Source organism: Muscardinus avellanarius (genome assembly GCF_963383645.1).
Source record: "Muscardinus avellanarius genome assembly, chromosome: 2".
Lineage (NCBI taxonomy): Eukaryota > Metazoa > Chordata > Mammalia > Rodentia > Gliridae > Muscardinus > Muscardinus avellanarius.
This window is the reverse complement of record NC_137787.1, coordinates 53,581,458-53,608,732: the sequence shown is the minus strand read 5'-3', so window position 1 is coordinate 53,608,732 and position 27,275 is coordinate 53,581,458. Positions and strand designations below refer to the sequence as shown.

At 35.8% G+C, this 27,275-nt stretch overlaps 1 protein-coding gene across 4 annotated transcripts in view; it reads right to left on the bottom strand.

Moving 5' to 3' along the window:
* Positions 1 to 27,275, bottom strand: part of NCKAP1 (NCK associated protein 1) — a gene marked incomplete at both ends in the record, with an annotated part of 100,956 nt that overhangs the window by 32,936 nt on the left and 40,745 nt on the right. For all 4 annotated transcript variants that reach the window (XM_080688775.1, XM_080688777.1, XM_080688774.1 and 1 more), the window contains 12 exons: positions 47 to 192; positions 3,458 to 3,516; positions 4,306 to 4,387; positions 7,578 to 7,710; positions 8,410 to 8,516; positions 8,833 to 8,929; positions 14,883 to 14,939; positions 19,569 to 19,725; positions 21,247 to 21,295; positions 22,504 to 22,641; positions 25,884 to 25,974; positions 26,271 to 26,413. In XM_080688775.1, coding sequence (XP_080544901.1) covers positions 47 to 192; positions 3,458 to 3,516; positions 4,306 to 4,387; positions 7,578 to 7,710; positions 8,410 to 8,516; positions 8,833 to 8,929; positions 14,883 to 14,939; positions 19,569 to 19,725; positions 21,247 to 21,295; positions 22,504 to 22,641; positions 25,884 to 25,974; positions 26,271 to 26,413 — 1,259 coding nt within the window. The remainder of the gene's footprint in view (positions 1 to 46; positions 193 to 3,457; positions 3,517 to 4,305; positions 4,388 to 7,577; positions 7,711 to 8,409; positions 8,517 to 8,832; positions 8,930 to 14,882; positions 14,940 to 19,568; positions 19,726 to 21,246; positions 21,296 to 22,503; positions 22,642 to 25,883; positions 25,975 to 26,270; positions 26,414 to 27,275) is intronic.

The window sequence follows — 27,275 nt, the reverse complement described above, 5'->3', positions numbered from 1 at the left end:
GGTACTGAAAAATTCAAATCCAGATTTAAGGAAAATTATAACATACCAAAATATAGAGAGATCTGATGTTTCCACCAACATTTCCACCAATGAATCTACCATTTTTGTATGAAATATTATTGTATTCATCATCTTCCCAAGTTCTCGGTGATCAGCAAGGCCAAGTGAAGCCTTAGAGACACTAGTATATGCCTGTAAAAGTACAACAAACAGTAAAAGTAGTTTAAATAGACACAGTGATTTTTAGATTTTTCATCTTACAGGGAAAAAAATCCATTACTGAAAAAGACTTAAACTACCTATTGTGACACTGTATCAGTAATATTTTTTAATCTTTACTGTAATAATCTTAACTTGTAATTCCCATCGAGAATTTCTATAAATAAACTGAACTATTAACATCTATAAAGTAGAATCTAACATATTCACCTTAAACACCAAAGAAACTTATGTTACAATACCTACAGTATAAAATAATTAGCTGTCATCTTAACTTACCAAAAGAAATTTGTAACCTACTTTGAAGAAAGAAAACAAATGCAGAAAACATCAAAGGAAAGTAAGTACTATTTATACATGTTGATTCAGTGAGGTTTTAGATTATATAGAATCACAAAAAACAAGATAGTAGTAGTAATTTGATGAATTCTATAAAAGTACTAAAATAGTAAAAAATTAGTGTAGGCTAGACAAAAAGGTAGTGGGACTTCAACAAAACCATCAAAACAGTTTGTAGGGAAAGAAACTTAAACAATTGGGATACCATACTACAGAGAACAGAATAATGAACAGGTAATAAGAATAGGAAAGTTGACTACAGATTAAGTACTTGTCACTATGACAAGAATGAGTGTAAACAAGCGAAGGAAAATGATGAAAGATGAGATTTAACTAGATTATATACACCCTTACATGGTATTAAAGAAAAATTACACCAGGCACTACAACACAAGCCTATAATCCCGATACTAGAGAGGCTGAGATAGGACAATCACAGGTTCAAAGCCAGCCTCAGGAACTTAGCAAGTCTCTCAGCAAAGCCAAGCGTGGTGGCGCATGCTTGTAATCCCAGCATTCGGGAGGCTGAGTGAGGCCCTGTGCAATTCGGTGAGACCCAGTTTCAAAATAAAAGAATAAAAAAAATAGGGCAGGGGGTGTAGCTTGGAGGTTGAATGCCCGGGTTCCATCCCCAGACCCGCAAAAAGACTCTAAGCAACTTAGAGACCTTGTTTTCAAATAAAAAATAAAATAGGATTGGTATGTGGCTCAGAGGTAGACTGTTTCTGAGTTCCCAGTACCACAATAAAGAAAAAAGAAAAAAAAGAAAAAGAATTTAAAATTTTTGGTGAATCACTGAGGTTCTGTGTGATGGCCAATTTTTATTTTTAGAAAGAAGACTCTGTATTAAAAAAGGTGGGAAATATGGGGTTGTGTGACCAGGAAACCAAAGGAGGCAGAAATCTATTAGGAGGTTATGGTGACAAGAAACTGGGCAGGATATGATAGTCTCATCTAGAGTGGTGACAGTTTAACAAGTTTAATCTACCGGGTGTGGCGGCACACACTTGCAATCTCAGTACTTGGGAAGCTGAGAGAGGTGGGTCCCAGGTTCATGGCCACCTCAGCTACTTAGTGAGGCTCTTCGCAACTTAGTGAGATCCTATTTCAAAATGAGGAATTAAAAAACAGGGCTGAGAGTGTATCTCAGGGGTAGAATGGCCCTAGGTTCAATCCCCAGTACCGGGAAGAAAAAAAAAGTTTAATCTAGGAAATAACTAGCTGTGATGGGCAACAGAAGAATTAAGATTCTGGCCAGAGTTCTGGCTGTTGGAAAATACTCCTTCATGATTCTCATGTATTCCTATATCTCTAGTTAGGTATGCAAGGCTTTATATAAAGTCTGGACCACTCATTTCCTAGGCTACTTTTTAGGACTGTTTAGACGCTATCAAACTTGAGACATGAAATAATGCTTTTCTTGGAACAAAGAGCAACACACACTGTTGATGACAGAACAACAGGTTCCTTAAACTTAAGTGTTCGTTACCTGTAGCACAAACCCACTGCATACTAAGCATTCATCTGCCCCTACTCCACCTGCCCACCACTCTTGCAGGACAAAGAGACATGGAAAAAATGATGTGTATATGATAATACTCATGTGGCTTCCTATACTGTGAATAATTAAATAGTGAGACTCTCATCAACCTAGTGAGACCTTGTTTCAAAATAAAAATAAAATAGAGCTGGGGATATACCTCAGAGGTAGAATGCCCCTGGGGTTCAATACCCAATACCAAAAATAAAATAAAAATAAAAAACTTTAAAGCTTTTGGCACTAGACCATGTGATGACTATAAATTATGGCCTTTGAACTAGCTGTTTTAATAAGTAAAATTTTGTTGGAACATAGCCACAACCCTGTATAGCTGCTCTCATACTATACGAGTAGAATTGAGTAGTATAAGCCTTAAAATTTTGATCTAAAGCAGTCAACAAATGGATTATAAATATTTTTCAACAAAGATTCGGTGCTGCCGGGCGTGGTGGTGCATGCTTGTAATCCCCGCGCTTGAGAGGCTGAGACAGGAGGATCACACAGGTTCAAAGCCAGCCTTAGTTACTTAGTAAGGCTCTCAGCAACTTTGTGAGACCCTGTTTCCAAATAAAATATAAAGTATAGCCCAGAGGTAAAAAGCCTCTGGGTTCCACCCCCAGTACCACCAAAAAAAAAAAAAAAAAAAAAAAAAAAAAAAAAAAAAAAAAATTGGTGCTTTTTTTCCTTTTCCTTTCTCCCTCTCTCCTTTTAATCATGGTAATGGGAATTGAACCCAGGAACATTCCACCTCCAAGGTAGAATTCTACCCCCAGCCCTTTTTTTTTCATTTATTTATTTATTTTATTGTGAAACAAGGTCTTTTTTTTTGTGTGTGTGTGTGGTACTGAAGGGTGAAACCCAGGGGCATTTTTACCTCCAGGCTATACCCCCAGCCCTATTTTTTATAATTTATTTGGACACAGGTTCTTTATGCTGAGACTGGCTTCGAACCTGTGCAATTCTGTCTCAGCATCCCAAGCACTGGGATTTACAAGCGTGTGCCACCATGCCCAGCTAGCACAAGGTTCTATTAAACAGCTGAGGGTCACATGAAGTTGTAAGGATGGCCTCAAACCTGTGATTCTCTTGTCTTAGCCTCCCAAGTACTAAGATTCCAGGCATGTATCACCATGCCTAGCTGGGTGCTTTCATTTAAATGTATTTAAAAACTTCTTTATTGGTTTAAATTAGAAATATATTTATCCAACTTTAATAACTAGTATGAACTGTATCTTTTATGGTTAGTTATACTAAGAAGTTTTTTCAATAGGCATATAACAATTTATGTAGTTTGCTTATAAAAGTTTTCATGTTAACTATTCAGCAACAAAAGAGAACAACAATAAAAGTTATTCTTACCTGTAACCTAAACCAATCTAATCTCATTCCTCTGAAGTCAAATACTTCCCCATCTTCAACTGCAATGATGAGAACAAAAAAGATAACAAAGCAAATTAATGTTTTTACAAATCTATAATAATGTATTAAAATTTAAGAGCAAAGACTGCTGCATTTCTGGGTATATAACCAAAAGAATTAAAATCAGTCCCAAAGAAATATTTTATACCCATATTCACAGCAGTAATATTCATGATAGTCAAAGGTGGAAGCAAACTTACATCTGGACAAATGAAGGAAAAAACAAAATGCAGCATATAATTACACTGAAATATTACTCAGTCCTAAAACTGAAACTGTGACACACAATATAACATAGTTAAACCTTGAAAACATTATGCTCAGTGAAATTAAACAGTCATATAAAGCTTGGTGTGGTGGCATTGCACCTGAAGTCCCAGCTACTTGGGTGGCTAAAGCAGGTTTTCTTGAGCCCAAGAAGTTGGAGGCTAGCCTGGGAGATATAATGAGACTCCCGCCAAAGAAAAAAGAAAGAAGCTAGTTGCAAAAAGACAAAACTATATGGTTTCACTTATTTGAGGTATCCAGAACAGTCAAACTTACAGAAACAAAGTAGAATGGTGATTTTGAGGGACCAGATAGAGAAGAAAACAGTGTGTTTAGTGGACTGAGTTTTCATCTTTTTAAAATGAAAAATTTCTGGAGCTTGACTATGTAACAAATATAAACAAACCTAACATTAGTGAACTCTATTTTGAAAATGGTTCCAATGGCAATGTTAAATTCTCTAAATAATCAAGCTAAAAAACCTAATTAGAAGAAACTATGCCTATATTTCAAAGATTTACCTTGTTTTACACTTAGGGAAGTCATAGTGTTAACAAAAGAGGACATGATGATTGATTCATCTTCAGGGCAAACAGAAAGATTCTGGAAAATGAAGAAAGAGTAATGTTAAAAACATCCAGTTGAACCAGATGTGGTAATGCACACTTGTAATCCCAATACTTGGAAGTGAGACAAGGTGGATCACAGGTTCTCAGCCAGTCTAAGCTACCAAGCCTGCCAAAACTTAGTGACACCCTGTTTCAAAATAAAGAATAAAAAATAGGGCTGTGGGTATAGCTTGGACGTAGAATGCCCCTGAGTTCAATCCTCATTACCACAAAAAAAAAAAAAGCCCCTAAGTCCATAACTTATGGATAATGGAGCCATTCTGTGGAATATTTCTCAGACATAAAAAGGAATGAAATGCTAATATGTACTATAACATGAACGTCAAAAACATTCTAGGTGAGAAAAGTAGAAAGTAATTATAAAGTATGTGATTTATTTTTTATTTATTTATTTTGTGGTGCTGGGGATGAAACCCAGGGGCTTGCTACCTCCGAGCTATATACTTCCAGACCTATTTTATATTTTATTTGGAAACAGGGTCTCACTAAGTTCCTCCCAAGCGCTGGGATTACAAGCATGCACCATCATGCCCGGCCTGTGATTTCATTTATATGAAAATTTAGTAAAGGGAAAACTGTAATGACAGCAAATCATTTGTTGTTGGGGGTATATGGGGAAATATGCCATAAAGGTACACAAAAAAAGTTTTTTGTTTTTTTTTTTGCAGGTTTGGGGATTGAATCCAGTGGCATTTGACCTCCGAGCTACACCCCCTGCTCTGCTTTTTATTATTTTGAAACCGGGTCTCACTGAGTTGCAGAGGGCCTCACTAAGTAGCTGAGGCTGTCCGCGAACTGCGATCCTACAGGTCTCAGCCTCCCGAATGCTGTGATTACAAGCGTGCGCCACCACGCCCGGCTTCACAAGAAAAGTTTTAAAGGTATTGCAAATGCTCCACACTTTGAATGTGGTAGGTAATTACATGAATATATATAACTACCAAAAGTATAAACATACACTAAAAACAGGTGATTTTAATACATACAAATTACATCTCAATAAAATCAGGACCAAAAAAAAAAAAATCCTCCCCTCTCTGAAATTGGTTAAGAAAATGATTGAATACTTGAGGGTATAGTTCAATGATAAAGCACCTGTCTAGCATGATTCAATTCTCAACACTGAAAAAAATTTAAGAAAGGAAAATGAATATTTGATAAACTGAATAAAAAGTGAGTACTAAAATATTTTAAAGTATGGTTAGTTTACAAGCAACATACATAATACATTTTCAAAATACTGAGACCTATACAACAACCTGAATGTATCGTTAAACTATACCTAAATGGTATATGTTAAGCTGGGAGTGGTGGCACACACGCTTGTAATTCCTGCTCTTGGGAGGCGAGACAGGAGGATTGCACAGGTTTGAAGCCAGTCTCAGCTACTTAATGAGGCTCTCAGCAACTTAGTGAGAGCCTGTTTCCAAATAAAAATATAAAATAGGTCTGGAAGCATAGCCCGGAGGGAGAAAGCCCCTGGATGGTGGCATACCATCAATGAATCAATCAATCAAAAAAATGGTATATGTTATTCATACTTTACCTTAATAAAAAATTAACATTACAATGAACTATATTAGCACATTTACAAACTCTGTTCTAAATTTACCTTAGCAAGAAGTTAAAGTTTTATGGATGTATTTTGCAACAGAAGAGGGTGGTAAAAAGTTCAAATTTAGACTGAAGACTTGAGTGTGAATAGCTCTATTCCTTACGGACTATGTGATTTCAAGCAAGTTACATTAGATCTTTTTCCTCCAACAAACAAGGATAACTATACCTGCCCTCACAGAGTTCTCATATAAATTTAATAGATGCTATCAACAAATCCAGCAACTATTAATGCCAGCTTCATGCCTGCTAATAACTACTATTTATATGACTAAAATCCCAGGAAACTAGGAATTAATTTTCTCACTTAATATAAGACATTAATAGACTTCAAGTGACTTTAATGTTTTAACACTGTATCAAAAAATCTGTAAAATTTATTAATAGCTACTCAAATAGCCAGAAAATAGTTTCAAAAATAATATAAAACCAGGAGTTTTTGGTTTCCTTTGTAGACTTGATTCTAGTAGAAATAAAATAATGAACAGTAACTACAGCCTGGATTATCTGGTAATAACTATTCACAAGTAAAATTGGGACAAGGCAGTAATACTCTGGGGATATAACAAGTTTTCTGTTCTCTTTCTTATTGGTCATTCTTAAAAGGAAGTATCTGAGCTCCATCTAGTGGATAAATGAAGAAATAGATTAGCTTAAAACCAAAAGCTACAGAGTGTCCTTAATAGAGAAGAATTTTTTTTTTTTTTTACTGCTTTTTCTCTGTTCTGTTTATTGGCTTAAAGTGATTTTAGAGATCTGTGACTTTTAGAAATCAAATCAAATTTTCAGAAGCAAATTAAAATACATTTTCCTTTCAGTCCATTTACTTGAATAGAAATATAGGAAATTTATATTAAGATGAAAAAAATGAATAAAGACAAGATGGAAATTTAAAAAAAAAAAAACTAAGGCTAGAATTCAACAGAGGAAAATCCCAAAAGAAAAAAATTCAGAACGTCTGGATTAAATATTTACGTGCCATTCTCTAATACAGTATTCAAAAATAGTTTTTCTTCTTTTCCTCTAAAACCTAATTTAATGTCTCAGTCATCTCCTCTGTATCTCCATAGCCACTGTCCAAGTTCTGATCAGTTCTCACCTAACCTACTGTAGTAATTTTTCTTCTCTCTAGACTTTCGGCCTCTTCCCTTGGCCTCCAAGCAATTCACCCACAATGAGTCAGCGTGATCTTTCTAAGTAGTGTTTTGGAGTTAGGATTGACCTGCTCTTTTCCAAGTCCTCTATAATTTGGTTAGGGTATACCTCCATCATGAGAATAATTGTTCTCTTTCTCGTGCTCATTCAGAGCTCTGTATACACGTAGGCTTAACACCTACCACACTACACTACAGCTAATTATTTCCTCATCTCCACAATGATTTCCTTGATAAAATAATGACCATGAATTTTTTACATTTCTATCTTCACTGCTTGGCACAAGCAGTTAGACAACAACAGTTGTCTGTTCAAATACTGTGAACAAACAAAACATATAATAAAAAGTCAGGGAGGAAAGAACAAAAGAAAGAATAATATAAGATAGTTTTTACCTGCACGAGTTCATTGAGAACAACAGCATCAAAGCCAGAAAGGTACTGCACATAATACCTCTGCATTACAGGTCCGTATTTCCTTACATGTGCTCTAAGTTCTTCCATGTAAAATATTAATTCAGCAATGTGCCTTTGTAAAAATTCAAGAAGAACATTTCAAGAACTCACTGTTAGCAAAGAAAATATTAAATACTTTTGATGTTTCTAAAATCCTTTTTCCTTAAAAAGAACATTGTTTAATATTTAATTTAATGTTGATTACTCCACTTTAAAACTATTTTATGACTAAAGAAATCATGAAAGAAATAAAAACAAAAAAATGCTAAGACTAAAAATTGTTAGCAAGAAATCTAAAATAAAAACGAAATATGAATATCTCATAAACACATTGCTAAATCACAGGTGCAAGAGGATGAGCAAGAAATAATTTTTTTCCTCTCTGCATGCACTCATTTCTCGACTTCATTGATTTGACACCCTAGGTTGTAACTCTACTTTGTTAAGGACTCCTATTTAAATGTTTTGTGTAGTAAATGCTTCAAAAAATAAACTCATAGGAAATTATTACTGGGCAAAGCAAGAGAAAAAACAATTTTATCATCACCTAGTAAACTAGAAAGAAAACATTAAATTTCTTAATTTCAAATAGAAGCTGATTTTGTACCCTAATTCATATCATCTAGTGATATGTTACAAATATTTTTGTTATAACAAACATAAAAAGCCCTAAAGTTTTCAAAGATAACTTTGCTTCAACTACAAGTCCTCATGTTCCACAAAATACAAGTCAGAATAAACAGAGAGTCTTTTTCTAATGTTGCTCACTTACTTATCTATAAAGTCATCTGCACTCTTCTTTGGCATGTTATCTGCATGACGAAGAAGCCAGATAATTTCATCACGAGCAAAAGATAATGCCATAAAAACAAAAAGTGCCTATTTAAAAAAAATAACATTGTTTAGTCTCATTCAAAGATTAAAAACAAAATCTAGTCAATCTTTTTCTAAGTAAAAGTTATATTATATTCAAAAGAGAGTATAAGAGGACAGAAAAGAACTTAAAGGTATGTATAAGGAAAAGCATGCACACAAAAAAGTGAGAAAAATGTGAAGTGTGATGTAGGAGTGTCAACAAATTGATACTCAGCTAAATAAAAATATCTTGACTCAAACTGGAGCAAAATCTCACATAGAAGAAATGTTTTTAAAATTTTTTCATATGGTACACTTATTGAAGAATTAAATCAATTACCTTGGGACCAAGCAAGCCAGGCTGATCAGAAAGGACAGTAGCCAATTCCTTCAGTGCAGACCTTAAAAATTTGCGTCTTTCTCTGTGCATTGAACCACTATAGGGAAAGACACCAATACAGTTTGTTTCTACTAGAATTATTAATAGCAGAGTTATCTATCATGTTAGGTATTTCCAAAGTATTTTTTTTAGAAAGCGTAAAGCCCAATAAAAAGAATCTTCTTTATACTTGTCTAACCTTATGTTGCCTTGTGTTACTTTTGCAGCCACACTTATTCTGTTGATCTTCGTCTATCAAAATGATACCCAACTTTTAAGCCCACAAAGAAGTATTTCTCAGTACCCAGCTTTGTCTAAATAATTTCTGTAGAAGATGGCGACCAAGAAAAGCGGGGCTTAAGAACCCCGCTAACAACCAATCTCCATTACCACAAAATCAGCGCCTTTCATAGCCAGAAAACACCATCACCAGAGAAACAAAAAAATCACCAGGCTCCAGAGAGAAAGCGGACTGAGAACAGAGCTCAGAGCCACAGAGGAGATATACCGGCCTCACGCCCGAGAACGCGGCAGCAGCGCCATACTGCCGGCGGCAGCGGCAAGTTCACCGGACGGCCACAACAGGCCGAGGTGAGCCGCTGCAGAATAGCAAGGCGGGATTTTTCAGCACAGGGAACATCTAAAGCTCCCAGTGGCTGAGCTCAGCACACGCTGCAGGTACTCAGAGTGGAACTCAAAACCAAGAAGAAATAAGCCAGCCTCACGGCCGAGGGCACAGCAGCAGCGCCATATTGCCACTGGCGGCAGCAGCAACGAATTCACCAAGTCCAGTACAGCTACATCTGCGAACTCAAAAACAGTGAGTCAAATTGCGGGCAACAGAGGAGAAATCCCAGTACTGTACTCCCTGGGACTTGACCCAGTGGGGGAGTGGTGGTGGCAGAGATATCACACCATAGGAGAACGTGCAACCTGGCACCCCCCATAGTTTAAAGCAGCCTCTATCGATTCCCTGGGTCGGAGACTCTGTGATACAACCCAGTAAAGGAGTAGTGGGGTCTGAGATACTACTGACTCGAGATCCAGAGCACCTTAAGTGAAGTCATAGTGACCCAAGGGAAGAACCCAGAGAAGGCACAAACTTCCGAAATCATGGGAAAGAGGAATAACACTGGAGCAATGAATGCCCACAACCCCACAACATCAGAACCCGATAAAACAGAAAATCAGAGATTTCTAGAAGATCAAATCAGGAAAATAACTGTAGAAATAATAGAGGTGCTCGAAAAGAACTCAGAGAGAGCCAAAAAGAGATAAAGGATACAATTAATGAAGTAAAGGCCTCAATTCGAAGCACAAACAACCGATTAGACCACATGGAGAACAGAATCTAGCTCTTAGAAGATAATCATTCCAAAAATGAACGCATAGATTCTAATCTAGAAAAAAATATCTGACAGCAGGAATCTGACATTGAAGAAATATGGGCCCATTTTAAGAGAGCTAACCTAAGAATAATTGGAATAGAGGAGGGAAAAGAAAGTGATACCAAAGGGATCAACAATCTCTTCAAGGAAGTAATAGCAGAAAAATTTCCAAACATAGACCAAGAGGTTGATACACAGATCCAGGAAACTTATAGAACTCCCTTTAGACAGGATCGGAGAAGAGGATCCCCACGCCACATAATTGTCAGAATGACCAATGTGGAAGCCAAGCAGAGAATCTTAAAGGCAAAAAAAACAAAGGGCCAAGTGACATTCAGAGGCAAACCGATTAGAATCACTCCAGACTTCCCAAACCAAGTCATGAGAGCCAGAAGGGCTTGGAGTAACATATTCCAAACTCTGAAAGAAAACAACTTCCAGCCAAAAATCTTCTACCCAGCAAAACTTTCTATCAAATTAGATGGGGAAATAAGAAGCTTCCATGACAAACAGAAAGTGAAGGAATTTGTCTTCAAAACCAGTGCTAGAGAAAATACTCAAAGAGATTAACTACAGAGAAGAAATAGGTAACACACACCAGAACCAGAGAAACAAGTTTTTCCATCCATCAGACAACTAAGATTGGTTATCTGTGGAGATTCATTATTTATGTTAGTCTTTTACCTATCTCTAAATGGTATTGTTTGCCTTTATTTTTGTTAATTTTTAGGATTTCTAGTTGGAATATTAATATACCTTCAGATATAGCATTTAGAAATATTTTATCCAATTCTATTAGTAACTTTTAACTCTGTTTACATTGTCTTTGGATATACAATATTTTTTTATTTTTTAGGGAGTTTGTATACTCTTCTGTTGCCTGTGCCATTGAAATCATATCCAAGAAACACTGCCAATTTCAATGTTGTGAGGTTTTATGAGCCAGATTTTCTTCTAAAAGTTTATAGTCTTAAGATTTATATTTAGGTCTTTTATCTATTTTGAGTTAATACTTGTATGTGGGATTAGGTAAGGGTCCAATTTTATTCTTTTCCATGTAATTATTATTTTTCAACAATATTTAGTTAAAAGATTATTATTGCCACCACCAAATGTTCGTGGAAACCTTGTCAAAAATAACTTGACAATATAGGGAAGAATTTAGCTCTAGGCTTGTATTTAACTCCAATGGTTTATATATCTGCCTTTAGAACAGTACTACACTGATTCAATTATTGTAGCTTTATATGGTTTGAAATCAGAAAATATATATCTTCTAGCTTTGTTCTTTTTCAAGATCGTTTTGAGTATCTAGAATCCATATTCCATATTAGGATAGATTTTCTTTCTGAAAAATAAATATATAAATATATGATAGTTTCACCTAAAAAAAATAGAAAAAAAATATTCTCTGGTAAGAAAGAAAGCAAAAAGAAATATTGAAATGTTATCTTTAAGTCATCAAAAGCTTGGTATCAGACAAATGAAACTGTTATATGAGATTATCATTTTTAATTTTAGATAAATTGCTATAATACTAGATGTCAACCACTAAGCCAAGCATGGGAAGGAGGGATGGGGAGGGAATGGGGTAGGGATCGGGTAGGGGCTAACTGGGCGATGCGTGCATGTATGTCTACAAAAGTTTGTATCCCACTATGATGTATGAATACAGTGCACCAATAAAAAATAAAAACAATTAAAAAAATAAATAAAATAAAATGTTTATTTTGAAAAAATAAATAAATAAATAAATAAATAATTTCTGTAATTTCAATAACACAAATCTTAGCATTTTATAAAATGGACTGTGAAATTCTTAAAGGGAAGCACTGCATTTTTATATACATTTTTGTCATACATGGAGATAAACATTATCTGGTTATCTAGACCCTTGTTTATTAAGTATATTACTATTAAGTATATAAAATTATGTTCAAAAATAGGGGGAAAATCAACATAAAATTCATATACTTGGTATATTTAATTAAAATGCAAATTAGAACCTATTTTCACATATTAACAGGAAAAAGAAGTGTTTACAAAGTTTTCAAAAACCTCATACTTAGGCCAGGCGTGGTGGTGCACGCTTGTAATCCCCGCACTTGGGAAGCAGAGACAGGAGGATCATGCAGGTTCGAAACCAGCCACGTTTGCGTAAGAGACCCTGTTTCAAAAATGTAAAATAGGTCTGGGAGTGTAGGCCGGAGGTAGAAGAGCTTCCAGGAACCCCAGTACCAAAAAAAAAAAAAAAAAACCTCATACTGCCGGGCATGATGGCGCACACTTGTAATTCCAGCATTCGGGAGGCTGAGACTGGAGGGTCGCGGTTCACAGACAGCCTCAGCTACTTACTGAGGCCCTCTGCAAATCAGTGACACCCGGTCTCAAAATAAAGAATAAAAAAAATAGGGTGGGGGGTGTAGCTTGGAGGTCGAATGCCCCTGGGTTCTATCTCCAGACCCGGAAAAAAAAAAAAAAAAAAATCCTCATACTATGAAAATAGACACTGCCTAAAAAAAGTTTTAAAATTTAAATAGGTAAATAAATGAATGTACACACACACACACACACACACACACACACACACACACACACACACAATATACATTCCAAAATCCCAAGTATACAATACACATTATTCTATGAAAACACAATACATTGGTTTTAGATGAGTTGAATTAAAATCAAATTGTGCCCTTAAGTTCAGACTCCAACTCTCTAAATTTCAGCTTCTCATCTATAAAACAAGTATGATACCTACATCAAAAGATACATGTCTTTCATAAGGCCTGATAGTACTTCTATGATATGTTACTATAATTTCATTGACAAGTTCTTTTCATTAACAATAGTAAAGTCATCTGATATCATTTCTACAAAGAAGAGTGAATGTTATTTTGACTACTGTAACTCAGAGTTGTTGTGAGTAGGCTGTGGTGTTTATTAACACTAGGAGAAATGTCTCCAAAGAATGTAGGTTTGGTAAATGGTATCAACTTATAGGACTTAACTACTGGTTATTATTCATAACTATTTTTATATAAAAATAGCATAAAAGGAACAAAAATCTTGTTTGTAAAGATCTTTATGAAAGGTACCTATTATACTGTGTATTTACCGATGAAGAAAAGACAATCATGTATTTCATTATGTCTATAAAGAAATTCTTTTTTGGGGAAAGAGGCTGATACTAAGGATTGAACCCAGGGGCATTCTACCTCTGACCTGCAAACTCAAACTTTTTTAGATTTTATTTTGAAATAGGGTCTTGCTACATTGCTTAGGATGTCCTCAAACCTGAAATTCTCCTGTCTCATTCTCCCAAGTACTGACATTATAGTCATGTGCCACCATGCGCAGCTAGAAAGAAATTCTAACAAACTTCAAAGTATGCTATTTGCACTAAGTATTATTTTTGGTTTTGTTTTTTGTAGTACTGGAGGTGGAACCCAGGGGACTTCTAATCTCTCAGCTATATCCCGAGCCCTATTTTATTTTCAATTGGAAACGGGGTCTAAGTTCCTAAGAACCTAAGTTACTGAGGCTGTCCTCAAACCCACAATCCTCCTGTCTCAGCCTCCCAAATAACTGGGTACAAGGCTGTGTCACCACAGCTAGTTTTAGGAATTATTATTATTATTTTTTTGTGTGTGTGGTACCGGGGATGAAATCCTTCTACCTCCAGGCTACATTCCCAAACCTATTTTATATTTTTATTTGGAAACAGGGTCTCTTAAGCCAGCGAGGCTGGCTTCGAACCTGTGTGATCCTCCTGTCTCTGCCTCCCAAGCGCAGGTATTACAAGCATATGCCACCACGCCTGGCTAGGAATTATTTTTTAAATAATGTTAGCACGTATGCTTTAATCAGGTGAAAAAAAAAGGGAACAAATGAATGAGTATAATGAATAACAATTGCTTAAGTTCTCAATATCCATCCAACAGTCTAAACAAATTTTAAAACTACTTAATGATTTTATATTTTCACACATGGAATGGTGCTGGCCTTACAGAAATACTGATAGATTAGGTAATATTATCTCCCTATTAACCTAAGCTCATTGAAGAAAATATTTAAGTGCATAATATATATAACAAGGTACAACAACAAATTATGTAGAATTGTTTCATAAGAAAACTTGAAAGTTTTTCAAAGGTCTTAAATATACAAATTTCTACTTTAATATAGCTTTATATTTACTAATGTAATAAACTAAAATTGGGGAAAGATGTGGAGTGAACATACATTCAAAAGTATTCATTACTTGGGTCAATGTAAGACTGTATCGATTTCCATGAATAAAAAATCAGAACAGCTTGTAAACTTAGCACAACATATTGGTATGGGGTGTATAAAGACAGTAAGAGATGATACCTAAAATCAAAGCTCTTTGTATGGTACTTGCTTAGAGAACTTCATCTATACTTCAAATGCTTAAAATCTTACACTAATTTAAACATATCTACATAGATATAGGGTTGATATAGTTATTTCTTGATTGAAAGTCCCCCTCTTCTATTACCACAACTTACTCATTGGTAATATATACTTACTTCAACAAAAGAATGCTTTAAGAAAATCTTCTCGATTTAAAGTATAACATAAAATGGAACTACTCACGCATGCGACACAGCTGCCTCCTTGCATTCTCTTATGTCATTGATACGTTTATTGTAGCTATGTGCAAAACAAAAAAATTGAACCATGTCAATCTTAATTTGATAAATAACAGTCAAAAGAAATAAGTACTGTCAATTTAAAATGACTTAGTGTCAAAAAGAAACTGGCCCACAGGTGCTGGGTGAATGTCAACATACGCCACTGTCACATGAAACACATTGTGATGTGAGATTACTGTGCACCAATAAAATAAAATTTTAAAAATAATAAAATAAAATAAATAAATAAAAAACTAGCCTTCAAACAAAATGATGGATAAAGCTACCCACATCTTTTCCTAGAACCTTAAGTGCCCAATTCAATCCTTCCTAGAAAAATAAATTTCACACTACATTAAATCAAAAAATAAGGTATTTCACAATGTAGGTTTCTATTTCACTTATTTATTGTGGTACTGGGGATTAGGAATTTCACCTAGGAACTTGTACATGCTATTCACGTGTTCTATCACTGAGCTCCATCCGCAACCCTTTTGAGACAGGGTGTCCTTGAATTCCCATATGGGTCCAGAACTTGAGATCCTCCTGCCTCAACATCCTGATTAGCTGGGATTACAGGCATTTGCCACCACATCCAAATCATATTTTTATTTTATTAAATATTATTATTTTATTATGATAGACACATTAAAATTATACTTTCATTGTAACTAACAGTGAGTGATTTCCAAGAATCTAAAGTGCTAACAAAGCTATTGCTTCTGATTTTTTATAAAGACTATCTTGTAAGCACAGAAAAACTTTGAAAGGACATATAAAACCTTAAAATCAACTCCTAACTGACCCTTTGAGCATAGGAGTTTTATGGTGATGAATGCTTTAAGCAAGAAAGCATTTGCTGATTTTACATTATTTTAAGAGAGAATAATGGTTGATTTTTACCATTAGGAAACTCTCATTTTCAAGTTCAAAAAGGACTTAACTAAAAGAAATAGAACTTCAATATTAAAGGTACCATTGAGGGAAAAATAACAATAAATAATTTCATGAATACTAGCTATAAAAACTCTAAATTCATAGCCAGGTGTGGTGGCACACTTCTATAATCCCAGTACTTGGGAAGATGAGACTGGAGGATTGCAGGTTCAAGGCCAACTTCAAAAAGTAGTGAGACTCTCATCAACCTAGTGAGACCCTGTTTCAAAATAAAAAATAAAATTGGGCTGGGGGTGTAGCTTGGGAAACAGAATGCCTCTGGATTCAATATACAATACTACACACACACACACACACACACACACACACACACACACACACACACCTCTCTTAAATTCAACTGGGTATGATGGCACACACTTGTAATACCAGCATTTGGAAGGCTAAGACAGGAGGATCACGGTTCTTGGACAGCTTCAGCTACTTAATGAGGCCCTTTGCAACTCAGTGAGATCCTGTTTCATAATTAAAAAAAAATAGGGCTGGGGGATAGCTTGGAGGGAATGCTCCTGGGTTCCATCAACAGTACCACAAAAAAAAAAAAAAAAAAAAAAAAAAGGAAGGAAGGAAGGGAAGGGCGGGGGGGGGGGGGACAGGAGACAAGGAGTGGCAAAACTGATCAGAAAAGGTATAAAATTATTACCATGATGAAAATGTTCTACTCCTTTGTGGTGACCACAATAGAGTAGTCATATACACAGTCATTGTACTATATACCTGTGTTTATTTTCCTGTTTGTAAATTTTACTTCAGTAAAGTACTAGGAATAAAAAAAAAGTTCCTTTAACTTCTCCAAGGTACAAATATATATAAAAAAAGAAATGATGCCAAAGAACCTAGATTTTCATTTGTACCCCAAGGTAATTCTTATACACACTAAAATTTGAGATATATATTGACTTACTATATTAATACTAGATATTTTCTTATTTTAATAAATAATAGAAGCTTAATTTTATCTCAATTTTATTGGGATATTATTAAATTAGATATGAAAAAAATATAAGCAAATTTTATTTTTATCTGATGCTAGCAAGTCTGGCATAATTATTCAACATAAGTATAGAGGATCCGAGCTATTTTAGATGTTCCTTATTTCAAAAGACTTTAAAATTGCTACCAAGTCGAAATCCAACTTGACTTACTTGACTTTTAATATATTGGCTACAGAAACTCAGGTAGAGAGAAATGAAAGCATTAAAAATTTCAAGGAGCCGAGCATGCTTGTAATCCCAGCACTTGGGAGGCTGAGACAGGAGGATCGCACAGGTTCAAGGCCAGCCTCAGCTACTTAGTGAGGCTCTCAGCAACTTAGTGAGACCCTGTTTCCAAATAAAGTATAAAACAGGTCTGGGAGTGTAGCCCAGAGGCAGAAAAGCCCCTGGGTTCCACCCCCAGTACAAAAAAAAAAAAAAAAATTCAAGGAAATAAATTTCAGAAAATTATTTGCTTCAAAAGAATTTCATGAAAGAATTCACTTAGGATACCTTCTATTACAAGTATATATGATTTCCCATTGTAGTGGTCTGGCTTCTGTTAAGTCTTATAATTAATCTCTTGAAATATTTTCTTAAACAACTTTTTGTTCTTGTTTAATTCTGGTACTGATAATTAAACCCAGAAGCATTCTGCCTCTGAGCTACACCCAAGCTCTACTTTTTTTTTTTTTATTAATAGGGTCTCAAGATATAGCCTATATCATCTTACTCTGGTCCCAACAAGTTACTTTTAAAAATCATGCTGTAGCCAGGCGTGGTGGCGCACGCTTGTAATCCCAGCGCTTGGGAAGCAGAGACAGGAGGATCGTGCAGGTTCGAAGCCAGCCATGCTGGCTTAAGAGACCCTGTTTCCAAATAAAAATATAAAAAATAGGTCTGGGAGTGTAGTCCGGAGGTAGAAGGGATTCCAGGAACCCCAATACCACCAAAAACTAACTAAATAAATAAAAACCATGCTGTAATGGTAGTGATCTAATTTTTAAAGGTAAATTCACAAATTAAAACAAAAGGCTATGGGCCGAGTGTGGTGGCGCACACCTGTTATCCTAGCATTTGGGAGCCTAAGACAAGAGGATTGCAATTCTCGGGCAGCCTTGGCTACTTAGTGAGGCCCTTTGCAACTCAGTGAAACCCTGTTTCAAAATAACCCCCTCACTCCCCCCAAAAAACAGGGTCTCACGAAGTTGCATAGGGTCTAAATTTCTGAGGCTAATCTCGAACCTGTGATCACCCTGTCTCAACCTCCTACATACTTGGGTTACAAGCATGTGCCACCACCATTTGTTTTTTTTTTTTTTTTTTTGGGGGGGGGGTACTGGATACTGAACCCAGTATCAAGCCCTAATTTTTTTTTAAACAAGGTCCCACTAAATTATGGAGGGCCCCATGTTGCTGAGACTAGCAGCGGACCTTCATTGTCTCTCAAGTATTGGGACTGCAAACATGTACCACCATGCCCAGCTAAATAACAAATGTTTTTCTTTTGTGGTACTGGGGGTAGAACCCAGGGCCTTTCTACCTCCAGGATATATTCCCAGACCTCTTTTTATATTTTATTTGGAAACAGGGTCTCACTAAGTTGCTGAGAGCCTCACTAAGTAGCTGAAGCTGGCTTTTAACCTGCACGATCCTCCTGTCTTAGCCTCCCAAGTACTAGGATTACAAGCATGCGCCAACACGCCCGGCTAAATAACACTTTTAAAGATTTCAAAACTCAAAGGGCCAGACATGGTGGCGCCCACTTGTAACCCAGCATTCAGGAGGTGGAGACTGGAGGATCGTGGTTCACAGATAGCCTCAGCTACTTAGTGAGGCCCTTTGGAACTCAGTTGAGACCTTGTTTCAAAAATTTTTTTTAAAAGACTAAAAACTAAGTACCAAAAGAAAAAAAATTCAAAACTCTAAAACATACATGGCAAATTTGATAATATTTATGTCTAAAAAACATGTATTGTTTACAAAAGAGGACATCTCTTTCCTTCTCTAAGAACATAAGTTTTCAAAGAACAAGAACAATGATTTTTGTTTGTTTGTGGTACTGACTTGGAACTCAGGGGCATTCCATCTCCAAGCTACACCCCAGCCCTATTTTTTATTCTTTATTTTGAAATAGGGTATCACTGAGTTGCAAAGGGCCTCACTAAATAACTGAGGCTGCCCAAGAAATGCAATCCTCTTGTTTCAGCCTCCCAAATGCTAGGATTACAAGTGTATGCCACCGTGCCCAGCTCTCACCGTGTGTGTGTGTGTGTGTGTGTGTGTGTGTGTGTGTGTGTGTGTGTGAAGTTACTTTTAAAAATATGACCACTACTATCTCAGCATGGTTTTTAAAAATAACTTGTTGGAGCCAGACGTGGTAGCACATGCTTGTAATCCCAGCACTTGGGAGGCTGAGGCAGAAGATTGCACAGGTTCAAAGCCAGTCTCAGCTACTGAATGAGGCTCTCAGCAACTTAGTGAGAACTTGTTTCCAAATAAAGTATAAAATAGGTCTTGGAGTATAGCCTGGAGGTAGAAAAGACCCTGGGTTCCACCCTCAGTACCACAACACACACACACAATAACTTGTTGGGACCAGGGTAAGATGATATAGGCTACATCTTCCTGCATACTCTAACATCTTTTCTATCCCCAAACCTCATTAAAAAAATCCACTTAATAACTGACAAAATAACTGAAAATGCCATACATACCCTCGTATGTTTACAAATAAATCTTCTGCAGCTTTGTGAATGTGGAAAACTTCATCCCGGAAGAGAGAGAGGCAAGAGCTACTTTGAAGAGCAAGCTTCCAGAGGTTCAATGCTGTAGCATCAGTATTAAGGATCCCATGGCACAAAATAAAGCCAACTTTAAATAAAAAGAAAAGCAAACACAAATGTTAAACATTCAAAGTTAAGTTCTTTTTTAAAAAATGTAGCTTTGTAAAATTACAAAAATATAACTACAATTGCTGGGCGTGGTGGCACACGCGCTTGGGAGGCTGAGACAGGAGGATCGCAAAGGTTCGAAGCCAGCCTCAACTACTTAGTGAGGCTTTCAGCAACTTAGATTCCAAATAAAATATAAAAAAGGTCTGGGAGTATAACCCGGAGGTAGAAAGCCTCTGTGTTCCACCCCCAGTACCACCAAAAAACAAACAAACAAAAAATATATATATATAACCACAATCACTAAATTATGCCTTAAATTTTAAGTGAGAGGTAATACTGCATACATACTATATGTATATATGGGTAAATGTCACTTCTGAGTTATAATAAAGTCATTTTAATTAAAAAAATATTCTCAGAAAGGAATATTTAAAAAATATTTTTAGCAAAAGATTAGAAATTGCCGGGTGTGGTGGCACACGCTTGTAATCCCCGCACTTGGGAGATGGAGACAGGAGGATCGTGCTAGTTTGAAGCCAACCGCGCTGGCTTAAGAGACCCTGTTTCCAAATAAAAATATAAAATGGACCTAGGAGTGTAGCCCGGAGGTAGAAGGGTTTCCAGGAACCCCAGTACCACCAAAAAAAAAAAAAAAAAAAGATTAGAAATTACTAATTAACACATAACACAGTAATCGTTACAGTTGTTAAAATAACAAAAATAAAGCTGCCTGGCATGGTGGCATATGCTTGTAATCTCAGTACTTGGGAGGCTGAGAGAGGAGGATCATAGGTTCCCAGCCAGCCTCAGCAACTTCTGAGGCCCTCTGCAACTTGGTGAGACCTTGTTTAAAAATAAAGAATAAAAAATTGGGCTGGAAGTGGAGCTTAGAGGTAGAATGCCCCTAGGTTCAACCCCCAGTACCACACACACACACAAAAAGCTAATCTACTTTTCTAAGTTGTCAAAAGAAAAAGGGTAATAATAGCATCTTATATTTTCACAGCAATTTATAAGTCTTTTCACATTATCATTTCATGTGATTATCCTATGTAGTAGACAAGACAGGCAAAGCCTTCTTTCATCAAGGTTGAAAAAGTAATGACTTAACTAAGGTTGTATTATTATTAAAGTAATAAACTTAGGACTTAATCCTAAGTATTTACTAATAACAGAATTGATGTGATGTACAAAACAAACAAAAAACAAAACAGAAACATAAAGGTACACTGAAAAGACAATACAAAGTAGCTCATGAGTCTTGCAGTTAGCCTGGGCTCTTACCTTATCTCTGTCACTCACTAGCTGTGTACCCAAGCTTTGTACTTCATCTATAAGATAGACTACAATCTGACAGGTTCAAGAAGATAACTGAATAAGGTAAAGCACAGATGGCTTAGACAGTGCAAAGCACAGATGTAAGACATAATATGTCTAATGTTTTTCTCTAAAACTTAAAACCTGAGGGGTAATTCTAAAACTAATCCATTTTACTTACAAATAATCCATTTCTCCATTGCATCCAAAGAAAGATATTCACAAGGCATCTTAAAAAAAAATACATTTGTGATTAATAGAAACTCTACAAAAATTCCATATTAAGTCACTCTCCTCTTATTCTAAGAATTCTTACTCCTCAATTCTTGGCTTAAATAACATAACAAATTTTAAAAGCTGAACAAAAGTTGTTTTTTTGTTGTTTGTTTTTTGCAGTACTAGGGATGGAACCCAGGGGCATTCTACCTCCGAGATATACCCCCTGCCTTATTTTTCATTCTTTAGTTTGAAACAGGGTCTCACTAAATTGCAGAAGAACTCATTAAGTGTAGCTAAGGCTGTTCTCAAACCTGGATCCCTTCTGTCTCAGCCTCCCAAATGCTGGGATTATAAGCATGTGCCACCACACCCAGCTTGGACAAAAGTTTTAAAACCTATATAGAAATGTGCAGCCAATAAAGGACAATGAGAGATGTGCCACTTTCACATTTGCACACCCTCAACTCTCTTTAAAAATATCATTGCAGCTGGGCATGGTGGCACAAACTTGTAATCCCAGGACTTGGGAAACTAAGATGGGAAGATCGCAAATTTGAGGACAGCCAAAACAACTCAAATACCTCTGCACCTTAATGAGACTTTGTTTCAAAATAAAAAATAAAATATGCCTGGGGGTACAGCTCAGAGGTAGAATGCCCCTGTATTCAATCCCTAGTACCATTAACAAAACACTATTGCTAAATTCTTTTCAGTCTGGTAAATGACAATTTCCCAATGTTCAGACCTATTTCAAAATTTACATTTTTCCAAAAGTCCAAAGGATAAAGTTTTGGTCAACTGAAGAGATTTATGTGCCTGGATGCTCAGTATCCCCCAAATCAGTTAACTGTGTGTCTATGCTCCATAATGTCCACATATACAGAGAAGTGACTGAAAAGAAATGTAATAGAATAATGGTTTTCACTAATTGGTTATGTTTGTGATAATTTGAGGTTTTTTCTTCATACTTTTCTACCTTTCCTGATTTTTCTACTGTGCTAAGACAAAAACTTTAAAAAAATGCTTATGTTATTATTTATATTCAACTGAAGTTTTTGTTGAGAACTAAAATTATTAAAGTTTAGTATGACTTGAGCACTTTATAGTCAATTTCACTGACAGTCTACTAATTAGAAAAATTCAGCAATATTGCATAAATGTTCAACACTGCTTTAAAAATTACTTATTTTCATTAAAAAAGGGCGAAACAGAACCATACAGTGTCCGATTGTGCAGGGTTAAGCATTGTACTGGGTGCACTGATGAGACTTAACAATTGAGCATTTCTCCACTGGTCAGCTGAAAGATTCCTTCGAGGATATACCATCTGAAGAGAAATGAGTGCATCTGAAAGAGACTAGTAAAATGAGGAAAAAGAAAGTTGAATAATAAAAAATATATTTCCATTTCCATTTAAATTTCAGCTGTAACTGCTATGCATTTCTAACTATACCGTTCTAAAACAATAAAACCTACTAACTAAAGCTATGTTCCCTATAATATATGAGTTGGATCATGGCTTCCTTCCTCTAGACTTAATTCTACAAAAGCTACATAGATTTTACATTTCTGGGCAAGAGATTAACTCAGGAAATGATGCTACTTTCTTAAAGGTTAAAATGTGTGGCAACTCTGGGATCTTTATATTAAAAGGGATACAAAGCAAGTGTCATTCTTTTGTACAACTATTTTGATAACTCAATTTTAGGGAGAAAAAGACTTCAGGGTTGTGTAGCTCTTTTAAGAGAGCTTAACATGCTTTATAAAGAATGGCTTCTCCAGCCTCAGCTACTTAGTGAGGCTTTCAGCAACTTAATGAAACCCTGTTTCAAAAAAAAAAAAAAAAAAGGTCTGGGAGTATAGCCCAGAGGTAGAAAGCCTCTGGGTTCCACCCCCAGTACAACCAAAAAAAAAAAAAAAGTTAAAAAAAAAAAAAAAAAAAGAATGGCTTCTAAAAGGCCAGGCATGGTGGCACACACTTGTAATCCCAATCCTTGGGAGCCTGATTCAGGAGGATCCCAGGTAGCTACTTAGTGAGGCCTCCACAATTTAGTGAGACCTTGTTTCAAAATAAAGAATAAAAAATAGCACTTGGGGTGTAGCTCAGAGGTAAAATGCTCCTGAGTTCAACTCCAGTACAGCAAAAAAAAAGAAAAGAATGGTTTATAAAAATAATATACTGTATCCTATCTTAATTACTTAACATCTATTTGATTTGTTTATCACCATTTTATCAAGATATTTAATGTTTCATTTCAATTCTTGCTTTGCTACAATTGTTATGCTTTATAATAATTCTGTTACAGAATGATTCTTTAATCTATCCATACACAAACTATCAGGCATAGCTGGGCTTTGTGAAGATTACTTGTGCCAGCAATTTAGCAAGGGCCTCAGCAATTTAGTTAGGCCTTGTTAAAAACAAAAAATAGAAAGGACTGGGGGTTTAGCTTGAAGGTAGATGCCCCTGGGTTCAACTCCTAGTAATTAGCACATGTGCGTGTGCACACACACGGGAAAAAAAAATGACAGGAGTCTTTGATCAGAAAAAATCCAGGCCTATATTTAAAATTTAGTGAACTTAAATCTGTGGGAGTTAAACACCAGAATCCATTATTTTATTAAGCTCTACCAAATAATTCTCATGTAGTCAACTAAGAATGCTTTAAAATTAGGATGTGTGAATTTAATTTTTTAAAAATCATGGTAGGTAAGGCATGGTGGCACACGCTTGTAATCCCAGTACTTAGGAAGCTGAGATAGGAGGATCGCGGTTTCAAAGCCAGCCGCAACTAACAACTAACAAGGCCCTCCACAACTTAATGAGACTCTGTTTCCAAATAAGAAATAAAACTGGGCTGGGCATTTAACTCAGAAGTATAATGCCTCTGGGTTCAATCTCCGATGAGACACACACAGACAGACAGACAGACAGACACACACACACACACACACACACACACACACACACACACACACACACAAAGGCTGGGGTAAGGCTTAGAAGTAAATGCCCTAGGTCCAATCCTCAGTACAAAAAAAAAAAAAAAAATCTGACAGAAGTATTATGGTTCTTCTTTTTTTTTAATCAAAACTCTTAGGTATAAGGGAAGATCAGAAAAATCAGTTATGAAATAGCTGATCTGATTCAAACAATTCTCCTAAGTAATTATCAATAACCTACTATGTTGAACACTATCTAAAGAACTATAAAGAACTTTAAAAAAACTTTAAAAAGCATAATCACCTAGGTAAAGAATCAAATTTGAAGTGGCTAAATAAAAATAAGGCCATATATGAAAAATATGACATGGCTCCAGAGAGAAAAGAAGAGAGGAATAGGAAGACAGTTCTAGATGAGGAAAACACATCACCAAAACCAAAGTGGTGGGAGACAACCATGATACGCCGAGCGTTCTGATGTATCTTAACATTTCCATCCATTATCCTGATGTGTTTTACTACAGCAGTGAAACAATCCACTAGCCTCTTTCAAACTAATGATTCAGCTAACTCTATGACATTAAACCTATATAAATTTGTAGGTAAAGGTTGCCTATCCTTTATCTAAAATGCCTGGAGAGTCAGGCGTGGTGGTATACATTATTAATCCTAGTACTTGGGAAACTGAGACAGGAGGATTGCAGGTTCGCAGACAGTCTCAGCTACTTAGGCCATCTACAACTTAATGAGACCTTGTTTCAAAATAAAGAATAAAAATAGCCGGGCGTGGTGGCGCACGCTTGTAATCCCCGCGCTTGGGAGGCAGAGACAGGAGGATCGTGCAGGTTCGAAGCCAGCTGCGCGCTGGCTTAGGAGACCCTGTTTCCAAATAAAAAAATGTTAAAATAGGTCTGGGAGTGTAGCCCGGAGGTAGAAGGGCTTCCAGGAACCCCAGCACCACCAAAAAAAAAAAAAAAAAAAAAAAAGAATAAAAATAGAGCTGGGGTGTGTAGCTCAAAGGTAGAAAGTCCTTGAGTTCAATCCCTAGTAACACACACACACACACACACCATCATCATCATCATCATCATCATCATCATCATCATCATCATCATAATATGGCTGGAATCAGAAGTGTTTGGGATATTTTTGGATTTTGGAATATGTATGTATAGTATAATGTATGTATGCTATAATGATGTATGTATACTGTACTATATACCATGTATGTATACTATAATGTATGTATACTATAATGATAGCTTTTCAGAACTTTAATAGGAGAAAATTGTATGTAAATATTATATTATTAAAAAGTCTAAGCTGGGCGTGGTGGTGGCGCAATTTATTCAGTATTATATAGACAGTAACTGTCAAGAGTTGAGATTATAACCTTCAGATACTGATAGGATACAATACTATATATCTCTTCAAACTATACTGAATCTAAAATCTTTAATGAATCAATATATTTCTGAGTGTTTAAACAGTATCGTGAATCTAGTCCTCTGGTACACAATTAGAAAAAAACTCACACGGTTATTATTCATATCCCATTATAATTTTCTCCCAAAAGGTGTTTATTCCTTCATCTACCTATCCATGCTTCAGTGATCACTTATGCCTATTACAGCATATCTAAAAGCCAGTTCTTACCTTGCTATGGGGTACAAATTCTTCCATCATCTTTTTTAAAGGGTTTTCATAATCCACAATCATCTGACCAAGGCGTGGATATTCTCTGTCACTTAAAATAGACATTAAATTTCAATGAATTGTAAGCCATAAAATTAAGAATTTTATTAAAAATTTGATAATGTGGCCGGGCGTGGTGTCGCACGCTTGTAATCCCCGCACTTGGGAGGCAGAGACAGGAGGATCGCGCAGGTTCGAAGCCAGCCGCGCTGGCCTAAGAGACCCTGTTTCCAAATAAAAAAATGTTAAAATAGGTCTGGGAGTGTAGCCCGGAGGTAGAAGGGCTTCCAGGAACCCCAGTACCACCAAAAATAAATAAATCTTAAAAAATTGATAATGTGGACCCACCTTGCTCCATGAGTCATTTCATGAGCATAGTTGTATAATCCAATGATTGCTTTCCTTTCTTCAATTCGAGACAGCAGTATCATTAATGTTGTATAGGTGATAATCAAATCTAAGTAGTTCTTTGTTAAATCAAAGTTCACAGTCTAGAAAAAGAACCATCAAGTTTATCTCCTTCCTATTTGTCAAACTTTTAAACACACACAACTAGTTTCATAGCAGCTACTGAAAGTAATTTTTATAATTATTTATATCTAATCTCTACTTCTGAAATGCTATCTAATTCTTTTAACTAAAAGCAACCAAAATTTGGTATTACAGTTCTGTGTTTGTTATACAGTTTATTGATAACAGCTTGTGAACACTGTACTCAAATTGGTAATAGCTCAAAAGAAAAATCAGAATTTAAAATAACAACAAATAAAACCACTTATACCAATCTCATCGAAGGGGAAAAAGAAGTACGCTTTTAAGTTTCACCACTAAGTCAATAAAGACATTTCTCATTTCTACTTACTATATCTAGAAATGGTCACACTAAGAAAACTTTCTGCCAGGCATGGTGGTGCATGCCTTGTGATTCCAGCACTTTGGAGACTTAGACAGGAGGATTGTGGGTTCAAGTCCAGCACCAGCAACTTAACAAGACCCTGTTTCTAAATAAAAAAAATAAAAAGGGCTAGAGCTATAGCTAGGAGGCAGAATGCTCTTGGGTTCAATCCTCAGTACAAAAAAAAATTTTTTTTTAGCAATTATGCCTTTTATAAAAAAAAATTGTCCATTTTACCTTTTATTAACTGATATTGCTCTGTATGTACAAGACTTAAACTCAGTGATAATACAAAAACACATTATCAATTTTTATTTTTTAAAAAAGCTACTGAACAAGCCAAATTAATAATATTTTAACTGCAGTTTTGTAACTTTCTCTAAGAAAAAAGCAATCAGTCTCCTGAGTTGTTCTGGAAACAGAAAAAAGAGAATTAGAAAGTTTTCTGGGGGAAAAAA